Here is a 15,274-nt window from a genome sequence, read left to right as displayed (position 1 = left end):
GCTGTTATCTTGAAATGCCACACATCCATCCTGATATGTGTTTTGAAGTGCCTGCTATAGCTGTTGGGGCTTTCTGGGCTTGTCTGTACTCCTCTTTATGCATTGCAAAAATAAAGACTAATAAAAAAAAAAGAATGGTGTAAACATCCCCAAGTGGCATGTTGTAATGAGATTTCCCAGTAACCAAGTGTCTCCTGAAATCTTGCTATTCTATGCTGATCAGCTTATGTGGTCAATGCTAATGAATCATGACATGCTATTCATTCAGAAAAAGCAGATAATGTGCTAATTTATAGACAATGGGTGAACAGTTATGCAAAATCAATATTTTTTTCCATTAGTTTGTTATATTTATTAAAGCTGAAACATAAGTCTTTTTTCAAGTATTCATTGTAAAACTGGATATATTTGATAGATTCAGTAGTAGTTACTGTGATTTTTAACAGTGTTCAAGTAAAAAAACAAACAAAAAAAACGTGTGTGTGTAAAAATTTGACAAGTGCTTTTTTATTCCTAAATGTTCCCTAGTTTAAAGCAAGTGGTCGAAATTCCCCACCGCCCAATCATTTGAAAGAGAAATAAGGATTTTTTTTAACCAAATATAAATAATTCAAGAGGCAATGACAACAGGGTCAAATTACCAGTCTCTCCATGCTTAATGTACTAGTTTCATCCTCTTCATTGGAAGCAAAATATCCTGGAAGATCAATCATTTGCTGCTCTGCCTCTGTGAGTCCAAATGTTGAATTGTCATAAAACGAATACTCTGTTCCCCATGGGAAACTCTGACACTTTTCTTTTCTGTTTTGCACAGAAATCAGAGAACTATTTTTGTTATAACTATCTTTGGGTGAAGAAGAGAGGTCCCGGTGTACTCTATTCCAAGTTGTATTCACTGGAGAGGGGCCTTTTCTGGGTCGATTTTGCTCGGGCCTCTCTTCATTTGATGTTCTTGCCGACAGCTGCCTACTACAGATTAAATCAGGCTTACTCCCCATTGGTCTCATATAGGAACTCTTTGTAAGATAGCCAGTTGAATCTTTGAAATTAGTGCCCCTTGTAATATTGTCAGTGCTCTTATCAGTCCTTGTTGGTTTATATTTTGATCGTTCTACTGTAGAACATTCCCATGTCCTTGTCTTGGCATTATAAGCCATAGAATGTCTTGGAGAAAGTGTTGTTAGACTTCTTTCCCTATAGGGCTTGTTGTGTTTAGTGTCATGAAAACTAGATGTTCTCCTGAAGTTATTTTTTTGACAACCTCTCTCATAGTGTCTTGATTTTGTGTCTTGATTCTTTAAGTGGGATAACCTGGGGAGAGTTTGACAAGGAGTCACTCCGTGTGATGGTGAGAAAACAGACTTTGAGTTGGGTCTTTCCTCACGACCATGAGTGTTCTTTGGCACTAAAAACGGAGACTGTATCCTGAATTTGTTTGTGTTGGTTTCATCTGAATTATCATTGATAGGAGGTGGATTTAATGAGATATCTACTGCGGTGTCCGCCATAGGATTCTGAGAAACATGATACACTTTGGTGGCCTCAGAAAGTCCCTTTTGTCTCATCTCTTTAAGCTGCTGCTGTGCAAGACGATAACTGAAAATGGGTGGAATTATCTTCTGAACGTTTGGTGAATCGTCAATTTCTTTGATTGCTTGCTCTTGGGAAACAGGGGAACTTTGTCTGTAATTTAAAGGTATATGAACAGCATCGTCTGTGCTGTCCATAAGAATTTCCCCTGTATCAGAAAAACTCTCCCTCAACTGGTAGATATTCTCCTCATCTGAGTTCTTTCGACAGCTGACTGAATGATTAGAGTTATGTCTAACAGTGGAACTGCATGTCTGAGCTTTGCTGAGCTTCCTCCAGACAGTGATAACAATGGTGATGACGATGATGAACAGACATAAAGAAATTCCGGTTATAGTTACAGTGTTACTTGTTGTTTTACTATCACCATTGGAATTTTTCGTAGATTTGATTGGAGGCTTTATTGCTATAATATAAAAAGAATAATAAATCAGATATATCCAAATAGAAATTATACAAAGATTTGTAGATGTATTGGATTACACATTGTACATCCTTTTTTAGAGTAACGATTATGCAAATAAATAAATATATATATATATATATATATATATATATATATATATATATATATAGTCCTAAAGCTAGTATACAATGTTTATTTCCAAGGACCAGATGCAAGGACCAATTGGTACAATATATCTTATATTAATTTGTGGCTATAATTCTATTGGATTGTATTATCACAGTACTTAAAATTAGTCACATTGCTGGTCTGCATTAAAAGGAACCAGTCATCCCTGCATCCATTATCTACCACACCAGCAGTGGCAATTATTATAGTTTCCTTATTATATATTATAAGAAAATCAAAGGCTCTTGGGGATCAATGCATTTGCCCTCTCTGAATCTCATTGGTTTCAAATAAACACTTTAAGTGGTGCTAAGTGTTTTATGTTATATAATCTTATGCTAAGCAGGCTCCATACATTATGTTATGCTAAGCAGGCTTAATACGTTATTGTGAGATACGTAGGCTGCATTAACTCTATGATAAACCCCCACTTGTACCTAAAATAAAATGAAGGGACCTGAGCTAGGTTATATTCTACTCTACTTATTACATTTAGAAATTAGAATTTCTTATTGAAAAAAAATGTAAGAAACTTTTGACCATTATAGGTACAGAAAGATGGAGGACCCTGCTCTTGGGAAGAAGATCCCATAGTGAGAGAAGAATCCTAGGGAAAATAGATGGTTAAGGTGGAGAGTGAAAGGGAGATTTTTCCTGAATCACTATGCAGACTATTATGGTGCGAGAATGCTTAATTCTGAGGGTTAAAGCAAGGGTTAGAATTCAGAGCATAGGTGCAGCATGAGGAAAGTGTTTCAGAAGACAGTAAAAAGAAGGGGTGGCAGAAATCCTCCACAGAATTTTGAAGGTGGTAGTGAGAGTGTAAAAGAAATCTATATCACGCATTTGTAGTCTCTTTTTTCTTCAATTGTTTTTTTGTTATTTTTTTTTAGCAAGAGTAGCGTTCATCTTGATCTCTATAGAAAATTGTTAGAGAGACCATTAACCTACTTGAGCAGTCTTCTAGAGAGCAAATGGAGATCTCCCTTGGGCTTCCATTGCAAGAAGGATTTAAAGGTGACGTTGAAAGACATTCCCTGTGTCGCTGTCTTTGACCATCTCCACATGTAGTGCTGCAGGGACTCCATGATTGCCACAGGCTCCACGTCTCTGTAAATGGTAAACACAAAATACCTAACCATCTTGATCACAGCCAGAAAATACATTAATCTGAGTATGTGTATCCATTTACTGGCAGAATTATTTTAGATGATTATTCATTATTTACTAAGACGAAAAACATGGGTAAAATTAGCATTTTTTATGAAAAATGAAACAAATTTTACGAGTATACTAAGAGCAAATCTGCAGCAATGTGTTTATTGTACCCAAAATTTAATATTTAATTGAGACATTTCAGGCCTACTTAAAAACAAAAATAGGGAACAAATTTAAAAAATATATCAGGTGCCTAAAATCTCCTACAGTTTCAGGGGTGTAACTAGAAACCGTTGGGCAGAATGGATAGATTCAAAGAAGGACCCCCCTGAATGTGAGGGTTGTGGATGTAATATGTAACATTAAAACAATGCTATTTTTTTTTTACCCTCTTCCTAACTAACACATTGTGGCCTGGAGGTGCTCTGGCTGCATGCTTGGCGGACATTTGTCACATGCTCTTTCGGTCTGGCGCTTGACTGAGCCAGAGTATTGCCACAGTAACTCTGACTCATTCTCCAGGTGGTCCCTCGTGAACTTTAACAGTTATTTAATAAGTTGCAAGACTAGCAATATATGATGCAATGCATCTCGATGAGGAGATGCTGATTGGCCAGAGTTGTGTTTCGCTTGTGCTGGCTCTGCCCCTGATCTGCCTCCTTGACAGTTACAACCAATCCAATGCTTTCCAAGGGAAAGCATTGTGATTGGCTGAGATCACCACTTTTGATGTTAGTCAAGCATGCAGGTCAGGGGCAGAGCCAGCACCAGCAGATTGGAATAATGGTAAGATTTTACTATATTTAGGGGGACAAGAGGGCTAGATTAGCACTGTAGAGTCAGGAATACATGTTTGTGTTCCTGACCCTACAGTGTTCTTTTTTTGTTGTTCTTTTATAACATCAGAAATTGGTATTTTGAATTCATGTTTTCTTAGTCTTTATGAACATTGTTGTCAAATACCAAATCATCATTTGTTTTTTTTTTTGTTCCATTTTATCTTTAAGTTTCGTACATTACTCAATTTACATTATACAATATCCTGTTATTAGCAATAATTAAAGTTTACTAGACAAGCTGAAGGAGGAGGGGTCTTAAAAGTCTTTCCCTTAGGTTGATTATATCCAGGGCCGGATTTTCCTATAGGCTAACTAGGCTTCAGCCTAGGGCCTCAAGATCAAGAGGGGCCTACATTCAAATTGTTAGCAAAATTAAAATTACACTATTCTAAAAACAGTGAACACTGAACCGAAAATAAGGAGAAATTCTACGCATATGATATGACCAGTGGCGTACTAAGGGGGGGACGGTCCGCCCCGAGTGCCACTTACTATGGCAGACTGCAATGCCCCTCCTGCCGCGATCGCCGACTGCAATGCCCCTCCTGCCGCGGCCACGGCAACGCTCTGATTGGGTCTCGCGAGATCCATGGTCTGCAGCTCTGCGGAGCTGCAGACAGGAAATGAGGGCCACCAGACCACCAGGGACCCCGCCGGACCACCAGGCAGCCCCCACTGGACCACTGGACTAATTTTTTTAGTCACCCCCTCTCTCCTCATCACCCCCCTCCCTCTCACAATCACCCCCCCTCTCCTCATCACCCCCCTCCCTCTCACAATCACCCCCCCCCTCCCCATCACCCCCTCCCTCTTACAATCACCCCCTTCCTTTTACAATCACCCCCCCTCTCCTCATCACCCCCCTCCCTCTCACAATCACCCCCTCCCTCTTACCACCACCCCCCTCCCTCTCACAATCACCCCCTCCCTCTTACCACCACCCCCTCCCTCTTACAATCACCCCCCTCCCTCTTACAATCACCCCCTTCCTCTTACAATCACCCCCCCTCTCCTCATCACCCCCCTCCCTCTCACAATCACCCCCCTCTCCTCACCACCCCCTCCCTCTTACAATCACCCCCTCTCCTCATCACCCCCCTCCCTCTCACAATCACCCCCCTCTCCTCATCACCCCACTCCCTCTTACAATCACCCCCCTCTCCTCATCACCCCCTCCCTCTCATCACCCCCTCCCTCTCATCACCCCCTCCCTCTCACAATCAATCACCCCCCTCTCCTCATCACCCCCCTCCCTCTTACAATCACCCCCCTCTCCTCATCACCCCCCTCCCTCTCACAATCACCCCCCTCTCCTCATCACCCCCCTCCCTCTCACAATCACCCTTTCCTCTCACAATCACCCCCCCTCTCCTCATCACCCCCCTCCCTCTCACAATCACCCCCCCCCCCTCCTCATCTCGACTTTTTTTTTTATTTATTATCCGTGCCACATTTTTTATAAAGGTTAGTACCAATCACAACATGTTTAATTTAACATATTGATATATATCACAGTAATGATGTATTTTATTGTCTCTCATGTAATTTACAAACTTAAAAATGGGAGGTGAAAGGGCCTCATAAGTGGAATAGCCTAGGGCCTCTTTTCATCTAAATCCGGCCCTGATTATATCAGAAGATTCCAAATATTTTAATTTAAATTAATAACGCGCTTCCTCAGAGACACTCTATGATTCAGTTCTTTAAATCCTGAATTAATCTATAAAAGTACTGTGAATTGTTTTCTTATATTGATTGTGTTGTAATATTATAAGGGTATAAATTTCCTCATTGAATCAAAAGTGTTTTCCTTCCTTTTTCTTTTTCTTTTTCCTTTCCCTTCCCCTTTTCCCTCTTCCCTTCCTTTTTTTAAATTATATTTAAACTTATATTGTTTCTATATATTCCAAAATGACTCCTTAAATATTTGCATAAATGTGATATATACGTGTCATTATATTATATAATTAGCTTTAAAGTGATTTACTCTTAGTATAGTTAGGAAAGTATCTTATATTTTAATCAAAATTTTAAATATTTATTTGTTGTAGTGTTTGCACCTGAAATCTTGGTGTCCCAATTAGCTACTGATATTAAAGGGACACTGCAGGCACCCAGACCACTTCTGCTCATTGGAGTGGTCTGGGTGCCAACTCCAACTACTTCTAACCCTGCAAGTGTAATTATTGCAGTTTTCTATAAACTGCAATAATTACCTTGCAGGGTTAACTCCACCTCTAGTGGCTGTCTACTAGACAGCCACTAGAGGTCACTACCTGATTTCTAGCAAGGATTTTCCTTGCTAGAGCGTCGCTGGACGTCCTCACGCTGTGTGAGGACCTCCAGCGTCGCTCATTTCCCCATAGGAAAGCATTGCAAACCACCGGCCGACGGAATAAGAGGGAGGAGCGGCGCGGAGGAGGAGGCAGTGACGAGGGACATCGCCGCTGCCTCAGGTAAGTGACTGAAGGGGTTTTCACCCCTTCAGTAACCGGGGATTGGGGGGTGGGAGGGAGAGGGGACCTGCAGAGCCAGGAAAACTGATTGTTTTCCTGGCACTGGAGTTTCCCTTTAATGTGTAGGATGTTTTAAAATTTTCCATTTACTATTTTTCCTTTATCGTGATAGTGTCATAAAGCTTTTAAAAAATCAAACATTTCATTTTTAGATTTAGATTACTATATTAGAATATCTCGTAAAACGCTTTGCATCTATCTGCGATTATCATCTACATTTATTAATTATAATCCTAATGATTTTCCTTTAATTAGAATTTGGCTAAGATCTTATTAGAGTGCTTCAGGGTCTCTTCGATCCAAATGCAAGTTTAGAATAAGTGAAAATGTATAATATATGTTAGAATATACTCTCATTTTTTTATCTTCTTGTGATAAAATAAGAGTTTCCTTTTATTATGAAGATGTCGTTTCCACTATCTCTGCTTAATGACTTTCTCTCCAATTTATAATAAACTGATTTCTTGTCTCAAAATATCCCTAGAATCCAGTGGTTATACACATTAGATTTTTATTTTTTTTCACTTGGCCTAAACAGGCAGTTTCCATTTAAACATTTTTGGGATCTCAAAAACCATTATTCCCTTTTTTCCCTTCCATCCTTTCCCTTCCTTTTCTTCCCCTTTTAAAAAACCTGCAATCTGTCCCCGAGGATATGCCAAAGTAAGAGGGGTTTGATCTTATATTCAAATGAGATGGAATCCAATTCTACAGACAAGATAGAGTAGGCATGAGACTGGAATCACATAAATATGAGGTGGGCTAGAGTAATACTCTCATACTGTCTTTGAACAATTACGTTATTTTCCTGTAGGAATGCCCAGTATGACGAGATCTTTTGAAGGGTCATTTATAGTTAAAATTTTATCTCCATAATGGATGAAAAGCTTGGTGGGGAAACACCCTCTATACAAAATATTATTTTGAAAAAGACTGGTGGTGAAATTAGTGCATGGAAAGGGCTAAAATACCACCATTTGAAATACCCTAGGGCAGCGTTTCCCAATTGGTGTTCCGCGAGAACACAATTAGGGTTCCCACTGAACCCCAGGGACTGCATGAAAGTCGCTCAGCAGCCCCACTGGACCCCAGGGACATAGAGACTCCATGTCAGCACTCCCAAAGGTAGGGGGGATGGGTGAAGTAAATTTTTTTTAAAAATAATTAATTGTATGTGTGTCTGTTAGGGAGTTTGTATAGGTTTGTGTGTCTGTCAAAGATTATATGTGTGTTTGTCAGTGAGAGTGTATGTGTGTCTGTCAAAGGGTATGTATGTCTGAGTGTGTCAGTGTGTGTATCTGTGTGTCAAGGTTTGTGTATGTGTCACTGTGTATCTGAGTGTGTGTGTGTGTGTGTGTGTATGTCGGTATGTGTGTGTATGTGCCAGTGTACATCAGTGTGTTTTTATATGCCTATGCGTGTGTGTGTATGTCAGTGTGTGTGTATCTGAGTTTGTCAGTGTGTGTGTATATGACACTGTGTGTATGTGTCAATGTGTGTATCTGAGTGTGTGTATGTGCCTGTGTGTGTATCTGTGGGTGCAAGTGTATGTATATGTCACGGTGTGTATCTGAGTGTGTGTGTATTTGTGAGTCAAGATGTGTGTCTGTGTGTCAGTGTGTGTCAAGGTGTGTGTATCTGTGTGTCAGATACATACACACACAAACACAGATACACACTGACACAGAGATACACACACCGGCACATACAAACACAGATATACACACCTTGACACACACCGGCACATACAAACACAGATACACAGATACATACACACACACACAGATACACACTGTGTGTTCCACGATGTTGATACACTATGTTAATGGGTTCCACGGGAAAAATTAATTGGGAGTCCCTGTCCTAGGGTATCTAGTTTCCAAAAATATATGGTTTGATGGGGGTAAATTACATTGGCCGGCTTCAAAAATTTCCCAAATAGGACATGGGTGCATGATGACCAGCTGTGAAAAAGTTGTAAAACTGGAATGTGCAGCCTCCAAATAAGTTTGTGTAGCCCCTAGAGAGCCCGACACATCTCATTGTACTCAGGACATGTTGCTGAACACATATTGGGGTGTTTTTTGGCAGTAACCCTTAAAGTTCTCCGTACATGTATTCTTAAATTGCTATGTGTGTCAAAAAAATCACCAATTATTTATTTATTTTTTAAAATTTGGCATAGATTGGTGGTAAAAATGTTTGCATGAAAAGAGTCAAAATACCCCAAGTTTAATACCTTAGGTTGTCTTCTTTTAAAAAATATATACATGTGAAGGGTTATTCAGGGATTCCTGACAGATATCAGTGTTACAATGTAATTTGCATTAATTTAAAGAAAAAAAAAAAAAAGCTTACTTGTACTTATAGCCCCATAACTTAAAAAAAAAAAAAAAAAAAGCTAAGCTAAACATGTTAACATTCCTAAACTCAGGACAACATTTAGAGACTATTTAGCATGGGTGTTTGGGGGCGATTTGTAGATGTGTAACAGATTTTGGGGGCTAAAGTTAGAAAAAGTGTGTTTTTTTAAATTTTTCATCATATTTTATAAAAAATTTATAGTAAATTATATGATATGATGAACATAATGGTGTCTTTAGAAACACCATTTAATGGCGAGAAAAACAGTATGTAATATGTGTGGGTACACTAAATGAGTAAGAGGAAAAGCCCTGGTCCTTAACTGTAAGAAAATTGAAAAACGGTCTGGTCACTAAGGGGTTAATAGAAAGTAATTTTCTTTGAATTTAGCAGCAAATAAATCATAGATCACGGATCATCTTAATTAGGTCAGTTTTAGCAGAGTAAGGAGATTGGAAATTAGATTTAAAATGGAAAGCCTAAATTGAGAAGTTTAGACAGGCAGGTATTAACAAGCTGTTCAAGAAGCTTTGAGGTGAAATTAGGTAAGAATATGAAATGTAGTTAGAGAATTTGGGTCAACAGAGGTTTTATTTTAGATATAGGTGACAACTGCATATTTGAGATAAACTGGGAAGAAACAATACAAATAAAAAGTGAAGATGTGATTTAAGAATGGAACATGAAAAGGAAAATAAAAGCCAATGAAGTACAAGGGAATGTATGTGTTTATTGTGGATGTTGGGGGTTACAGATGGTGACCATGATTGTAAGAACCGATGGGTGACTATAAGCTAGAACCCGGCAATTGATTATGAAGACTGTGGCAATATACAGAAAGTAACAACTTGTCAAATGTTAGACATTGGCAATTGGTCTCACAGCTACAGCAACTCTGCAGATGGAACTCATTACATAATAATATTTATTAAAATATTTTAGTAAAAGTTCTACTGTAGAAGACCAATTTTACCCCTCTTTGTGATAAATGTTAGTAGAAATGATTTTAATACACACCTATTTCTCTTCTTATTTCCACACATTCGTTGATCTTTGGAAATGAGTAACTGTTGCTGCTACGCATCAACAACTCAAAGCAATATGTATTTCTTCCAATGTCAAATAGGGAACAGTTGAATATAGTCATTTTGTCTCCTGTACGCATGGCATGCTCTGCTATGACTGGGGGACTTTCCGACAAATGTCTTGGAGCTTTTTTATATACAACTAGGTTCCCCTCAACATAATTACATGGGGGAGGTATGACATATATCTTCATGGAACCATCACATTTTTCATCTGGAGATGTGACCAGCTTATATTTGAAGGTCTTCACAAGGTCAATGGGTCCGAGGAAAGCAATGACTGAATCATATTGTGAATCCATGGGTTTCAAAGACACAGTAATGAAAGTCTCTGACCGTACAGACGCACATTCAAACTCAACCCACTGTGTGGAGGATAATGGGATTTCCTTGTAGGTTTTGTACAACATGAACCTATCGCTGCTTGGTTCCTCCAATTCTTGGAAGCTGTGAGTATGCTCTACTTCCAATAACATTGCTGGTTCTTTGTCAGTATAAATTGAGCAAAGAAGTTCATTGGTGAAGACTCCAATCTGAAATGATCTCACGTTGTCTTTTGATGTCCTGTTCAGGTCTATGTGAAACAAAGGCCAGGTGACATTCAATATACTGCTCGACCCACAGATATGGCTACTGTTTTTTTTCTGTAAGCTCATTTGAAATTGGTAGAGGCCATTTTGAATGAAATAGAAGCATTCAAATACGAGGCTGCCTTGCGTTATGTTAGCAGGAAGCTCTTTGCTAGTTATTTTATGATTATTGCCAGTGTTCAGCAGAGAGATTGAAATATTACTTGAAGTTATGGTATCATTATCTGGAAGGAAGAAATCCACAAACACAGGATCTCTGCTCAAAGCTATGTGATGAGATTTTCGAAGAAGAAGATAACCAGGGTCACCAAAAACTGTTAAAGACATGAAATAGTTAGAACTAGTACATGCTTTGTTTTAATTAACAATTGACCACCACTCTATCATATGAAGGTAACTTACTGCGGGATGTGTATGATATACACCGCTTTACATGAAAAGAAAATTATTTATGTTGAAAGAATGAAAGCAGCAAGCAGAATGCAGAATAAGGACTAGAAAAGTATTAAGGAATAGAAAAAACAACAAGTGAAAAAAAAATAAACAACTGGTAGAGAAAGGAAGTATGGACAAAAGGGTAGATTTGGAAAAAGCTTAAATATTCTTCTTATGACAGGTATTTCAATGCATGCACAGTTGGTCCATCAGTTTTGGAATTTATTCGCTCATAAGCTGAAATTGATCATTTGTTCAAGCTGTAGAAACGTAATGGTTTTCAAGAATTTTCAACCACATACCAGCAGTCTAATGGTCTACATGAATATTCACTAATTGCAACATTCAGGGTTATTCACTAAAGCCCAAATTCTCCCAATCCAGATTACTAAACTTAATCCAGTACCAATCCGGGGATTCGGAAGTCAAATTCCAGACACTGATCACTGTAGATTTATTAATGTCCAGATTTTGGTTTTCAGTTTTCCAATTCACAATCGTCAATGTCTACTGGATTTCAACGTTTCTTGATACTACTGGACGACGGACTTTCAGATGCTAAAAACCCAAACTATTAGCCTTATCTGTGTTAATGGATGCTTTTGCTAGCTGGCCACCATATTAAGAAGTAAAATAAAGCATATTGGGACAACAAAGTCTTCCCTTCACTCCCACCTCATAAGCCACAGGTGGAGGTACATCTACTAAACAATGAACAGGCAAATTAATAACAGAAATTTAAATAAAGAGGGCATTAAAAAAAGGATCTAAGTGGGCCAAGACCACAATACTGATTAAAAAACAAACCCGTAGCTTTCAATAAATGGGCCTTGATACAGTAACATGTTCCTTTCAGATTTGCTGGAACTTGGCTTGAAGAATCAGCCAATAAAATGAGAGGTGCCATCTCTATAGGATTTGTATTACTTTGAATAGAATTCACATATAAGACTAAATGAATTTAAAACAGATACCATATTGTCCTAAATTACATTCATTCAGATGAAGTAATCAGATTTCAAATGGATTTGTCTTTTATGAAAAGGAGAAATGTGGCCCCTAATAAAACAACAAAATCGCTAATTCAAACGATAGTGAACAACCTTGAGTATCAATAATGGCCCACATGAGTATTTTTGTATTGCAGTGTCAATAAATAACATTTCTGGATCTTATTCTCTATGTCCAGCGGAACAGACTTCACCTCATGCAATCTTTGGTCCTCCAGTGCCCTAGAAAATGTACACACACATTGAGAGGGGGGGGGGGGACACAGGAGTTATGGAATGATAAAGTGGACAAAACACTAATGAAGGAGGCAGTAACTAGCATGGACATAAGGGCAAGGATAGATGGATAGACAGACAGGCAGGTAGACAGGCAGGCAGGTCAAAGAAGTTTGGAACAGTAAAGTATTAAGCTGGACATACCACTATCCCAAAATAGAACTAGTGACATAGTTATGAAGCTATGCAGAGTTTGTCTCATTTTTCGATTGCAGCGTCCCACCATGTGCCACATTCCATGCCTATCGTCACTCAAACATCATGGCTCTCATAGCACTGTCACTGCAGTAGCCATGTCACCTGAAGATAGAGGGAAAGAAGAAATGTTTTAATTTTGAAGTACATATTTTGTGCATACTTTTAAAAAAAATGTTTTTATTTATGTTAAGAACACATCCTAGGTTAGAAAAGACCTTTAGTTTTATTTATGAATACCATAGATAATGCAATGAAATCAAGAGATACATACGCGCACACACCCAACTTTAAAGACCTTGCATTTGCAAGGTTTCCAGCTTCTGCACATGGCCCTGTTGAGATCACGAACTGATCCAGCCAATTAGGAGGTTCTTATTCCATTTAAGGAATCGTGAACTTATCCTATAGGAGTGCAATATGTAATGTTTTGTTCACGTTTACACTACTAAACTAATGTATAACTAGGTGGGTGGAGTGGCCACTTTCACTAAAACAAGCATCCAAGTGATCAAACAAGATAAGTATGTACTCTAGATCTGATATTGTATGTTGATTGTAGGGTGTTTACTTAATATATAATATATAGGGTTGTTATATATTGAAAGCATGCACAACCATAAAAATACAAATAGATTTAACTGTCCAACTGACTAAAACAGTGACGCCCATACACTTGGAGGTGCCCCTGGTTAATATATGTCAAATATGATTGAAGAATTCTGAGTGCTGCCTACTTGTATCAGTGTATCATTTCTTACCTACAATTAACTTGGTAGAAAACAGCAATATCTCCAAAACAGATTTCCCTTAAACAAACAAACACTTTTAAGCAGTAATAACTTTAGAATGACAAATCTCTCACTACAATTACTCATACATTATTCCCCACCCAATATACACAAATTGGAGAACTTGTCCTCGACAAATAAAGCAATTACATGGTTACATTACCGAGATTATTTAGAAGTTTCAAAAGGTATGCAAATGCCACAGACAATGTCATTTTGTTTTGCAGTAAGTGCTGCGATCAGTTTATATCCTATGTTAAGTTTATTGTCAATGCCCACAGGTTGGATTCCAGCCAATAAGAATACAACATTGCTTTCAAGTGGTCAATCCCTAATTCTCCAGGATTTCACTACAATGAATTACAGGCAAATCCAGTATTTTTTACAAATGTCTGCTATCTGAGCTTGTCTCTGTGTTTTTTTTTTATATGAAAGCTATATAGATCTAGGCACTACTAAACTTTTTAACAGTACAGATAGGACGAGAAATAGTTGGCTTGCATTTCTGGTGCCCAAGGGCTAACACATGCACACACATGTAAATAGTTCCTCTACATACACACACAGAAAAAGAGAGACGCACTGGTAAATTGACAGACTAACACAGAGATAGAGACAGACTGAAAAAGAGAGACGTAGAGAAACAGATATGCATAAACGCATTTATAATTACTGGCTTGTTATATAAAAAAGGAATGCACAAGCACTACATAAAAAAAAAAAGAAACATACTTTTGAAAAGTATGATGTTAAAGCCTGTAATAATGACAGCGAGCAAGTCTCTCCTTGTAAAACACAAAATAATGGGAATTAATACCAGCACAAATCTTACCTACATACAAAGAAGCAGTCTTAGCCAATGAGAAGGTCCATCTACACCCCACTGGCTCTCCTCCTGACACAGCAATCAGGTTGGAGATGGTCCTTGATCCTCACTTGACGTACCAGTGTAATCTCTAAGCAGCAGTAGAGCAACGAAGACATGTCCGTACGGCATTAGTTGAGCTTTTAACTCATTTCCTTGTAGTGGATTGAAGTATATAGTTCACAAGTTTCATCAGACACGCTGATGCTAACACAATCTCCACCCTGACGGAAGGGTGGGGAGAGAAAGGATGTTCAACTCCCCTCTCTGCCTCTGTTAAAGGCTATGGTGAAGTGGAAAAGGGATGTATGTTTAACCCTATGACAGACTGAGCAGAAAGTTATACATTGAAATGCTCACTCTGATCCCCAGCAAGCTGCACCTTAAGCAGGCATTTGTGCTGGGATTGACTGGTTTGCATTTCATTTAAATAGGTTTTTTTTCGTTTGTCCCACCAGGAAATTTAGGAAGGAAGCACATGAGAACAACAGTTTTAACAAGCTTTGAGTTGGAAAATGAATGTTTAGGTCACAGACAGCTTGTAGAAACAGAAAAATAATTACTTAGACACAAGAGACACTTGAAATTACAAAACGATCATGTGAGAAGTAAATAGTAAATCGGTTGCAGCAGTATTATCAGCTTGTTATGTAATGTATATAAATCACAATTAGAGTCTATACAGACACTATCCTAATAATGTGCTTACAATCATTTGAATTATTCTGTATGCTGCATCTGGTTCTAATATGGCCATAGAAGATTAAAATGTACTATTTGCCCCCTGCTTCTGTCATTCCCAACCAGGTCCTCAAGGCACACCAACAGTCCAGCTTTTCTCAATATCCCTATAATTGGGAATTGCCTAAATCCTGGACTGTTCGTGTGACTTAAGGACGGGGTTGTTAATCACTGTGTCTGCTCTATTTCCTTCAAGATCTGAGCCCCCATTCGGCTTAACTTCCCTGAAAACTCCACTAAACTCA

General features: G+C 38.4%; 1 protein-coding gene across 2 annotated transcripts; it reads right to left on the bottom strand.

Moving 5' to 3' along the window:
- Positions 1-355: 355 nt before the first annotated feature.
- Positions 356-14,582, bottom strand: THSD1 (thrombospondin type 1 domain containing 1). 2 transcript variants are annotated; one of them, XM_063444855.1, is made up of 5 exons: positions 14,256-14,582; positions 12,582-12,737; positions 10,059-11,030; positions 3,116-3,274; positions 356-1,996 (listed from the first exon to the last, which is right to left on the bottom strand). In XM_063444855.1, exons 2-5 carry the CDS (start codon positions 12,670-12,672, stop codon positions 633-635), a joined length of 2,586 nt encoding a protein of 861 aa, XP_063300925.1. In that variant the 5' UTR covers positions 12,673-12,737; positions 14,256-14,582; the 3' UTR covers positions 356-632. The 2 variants fall into 2 exon arrangements, with proteins under 2 accessions (XP_063300925.1, XP_063300926.1); XM_063444856.1 differs by having other exon boundaries at positions 14,260-14,582.
- Between the last annotated feature and the right edge of the window lie 692 nt (positions 14,583-15,274).

Source organism: Pelobates fuscus, chromosome 1 (assembly GCF_036172605.1).
Source record: "Pelobates fuscus isolate aPelFus1 chromosome 1, aPelFus1.pri, whole genome shotgun sequence".
NCBI classification, from domain to species: domain Eukaryota; kingdom Metazoa; phylum Chordata; class Amphibia; order Anura; family Pelobatidae; genus Pelobates; species Pelobates fuscus.
This window is presented reverse-complemented; position numbering and strand designations above follow the sequence as displayed.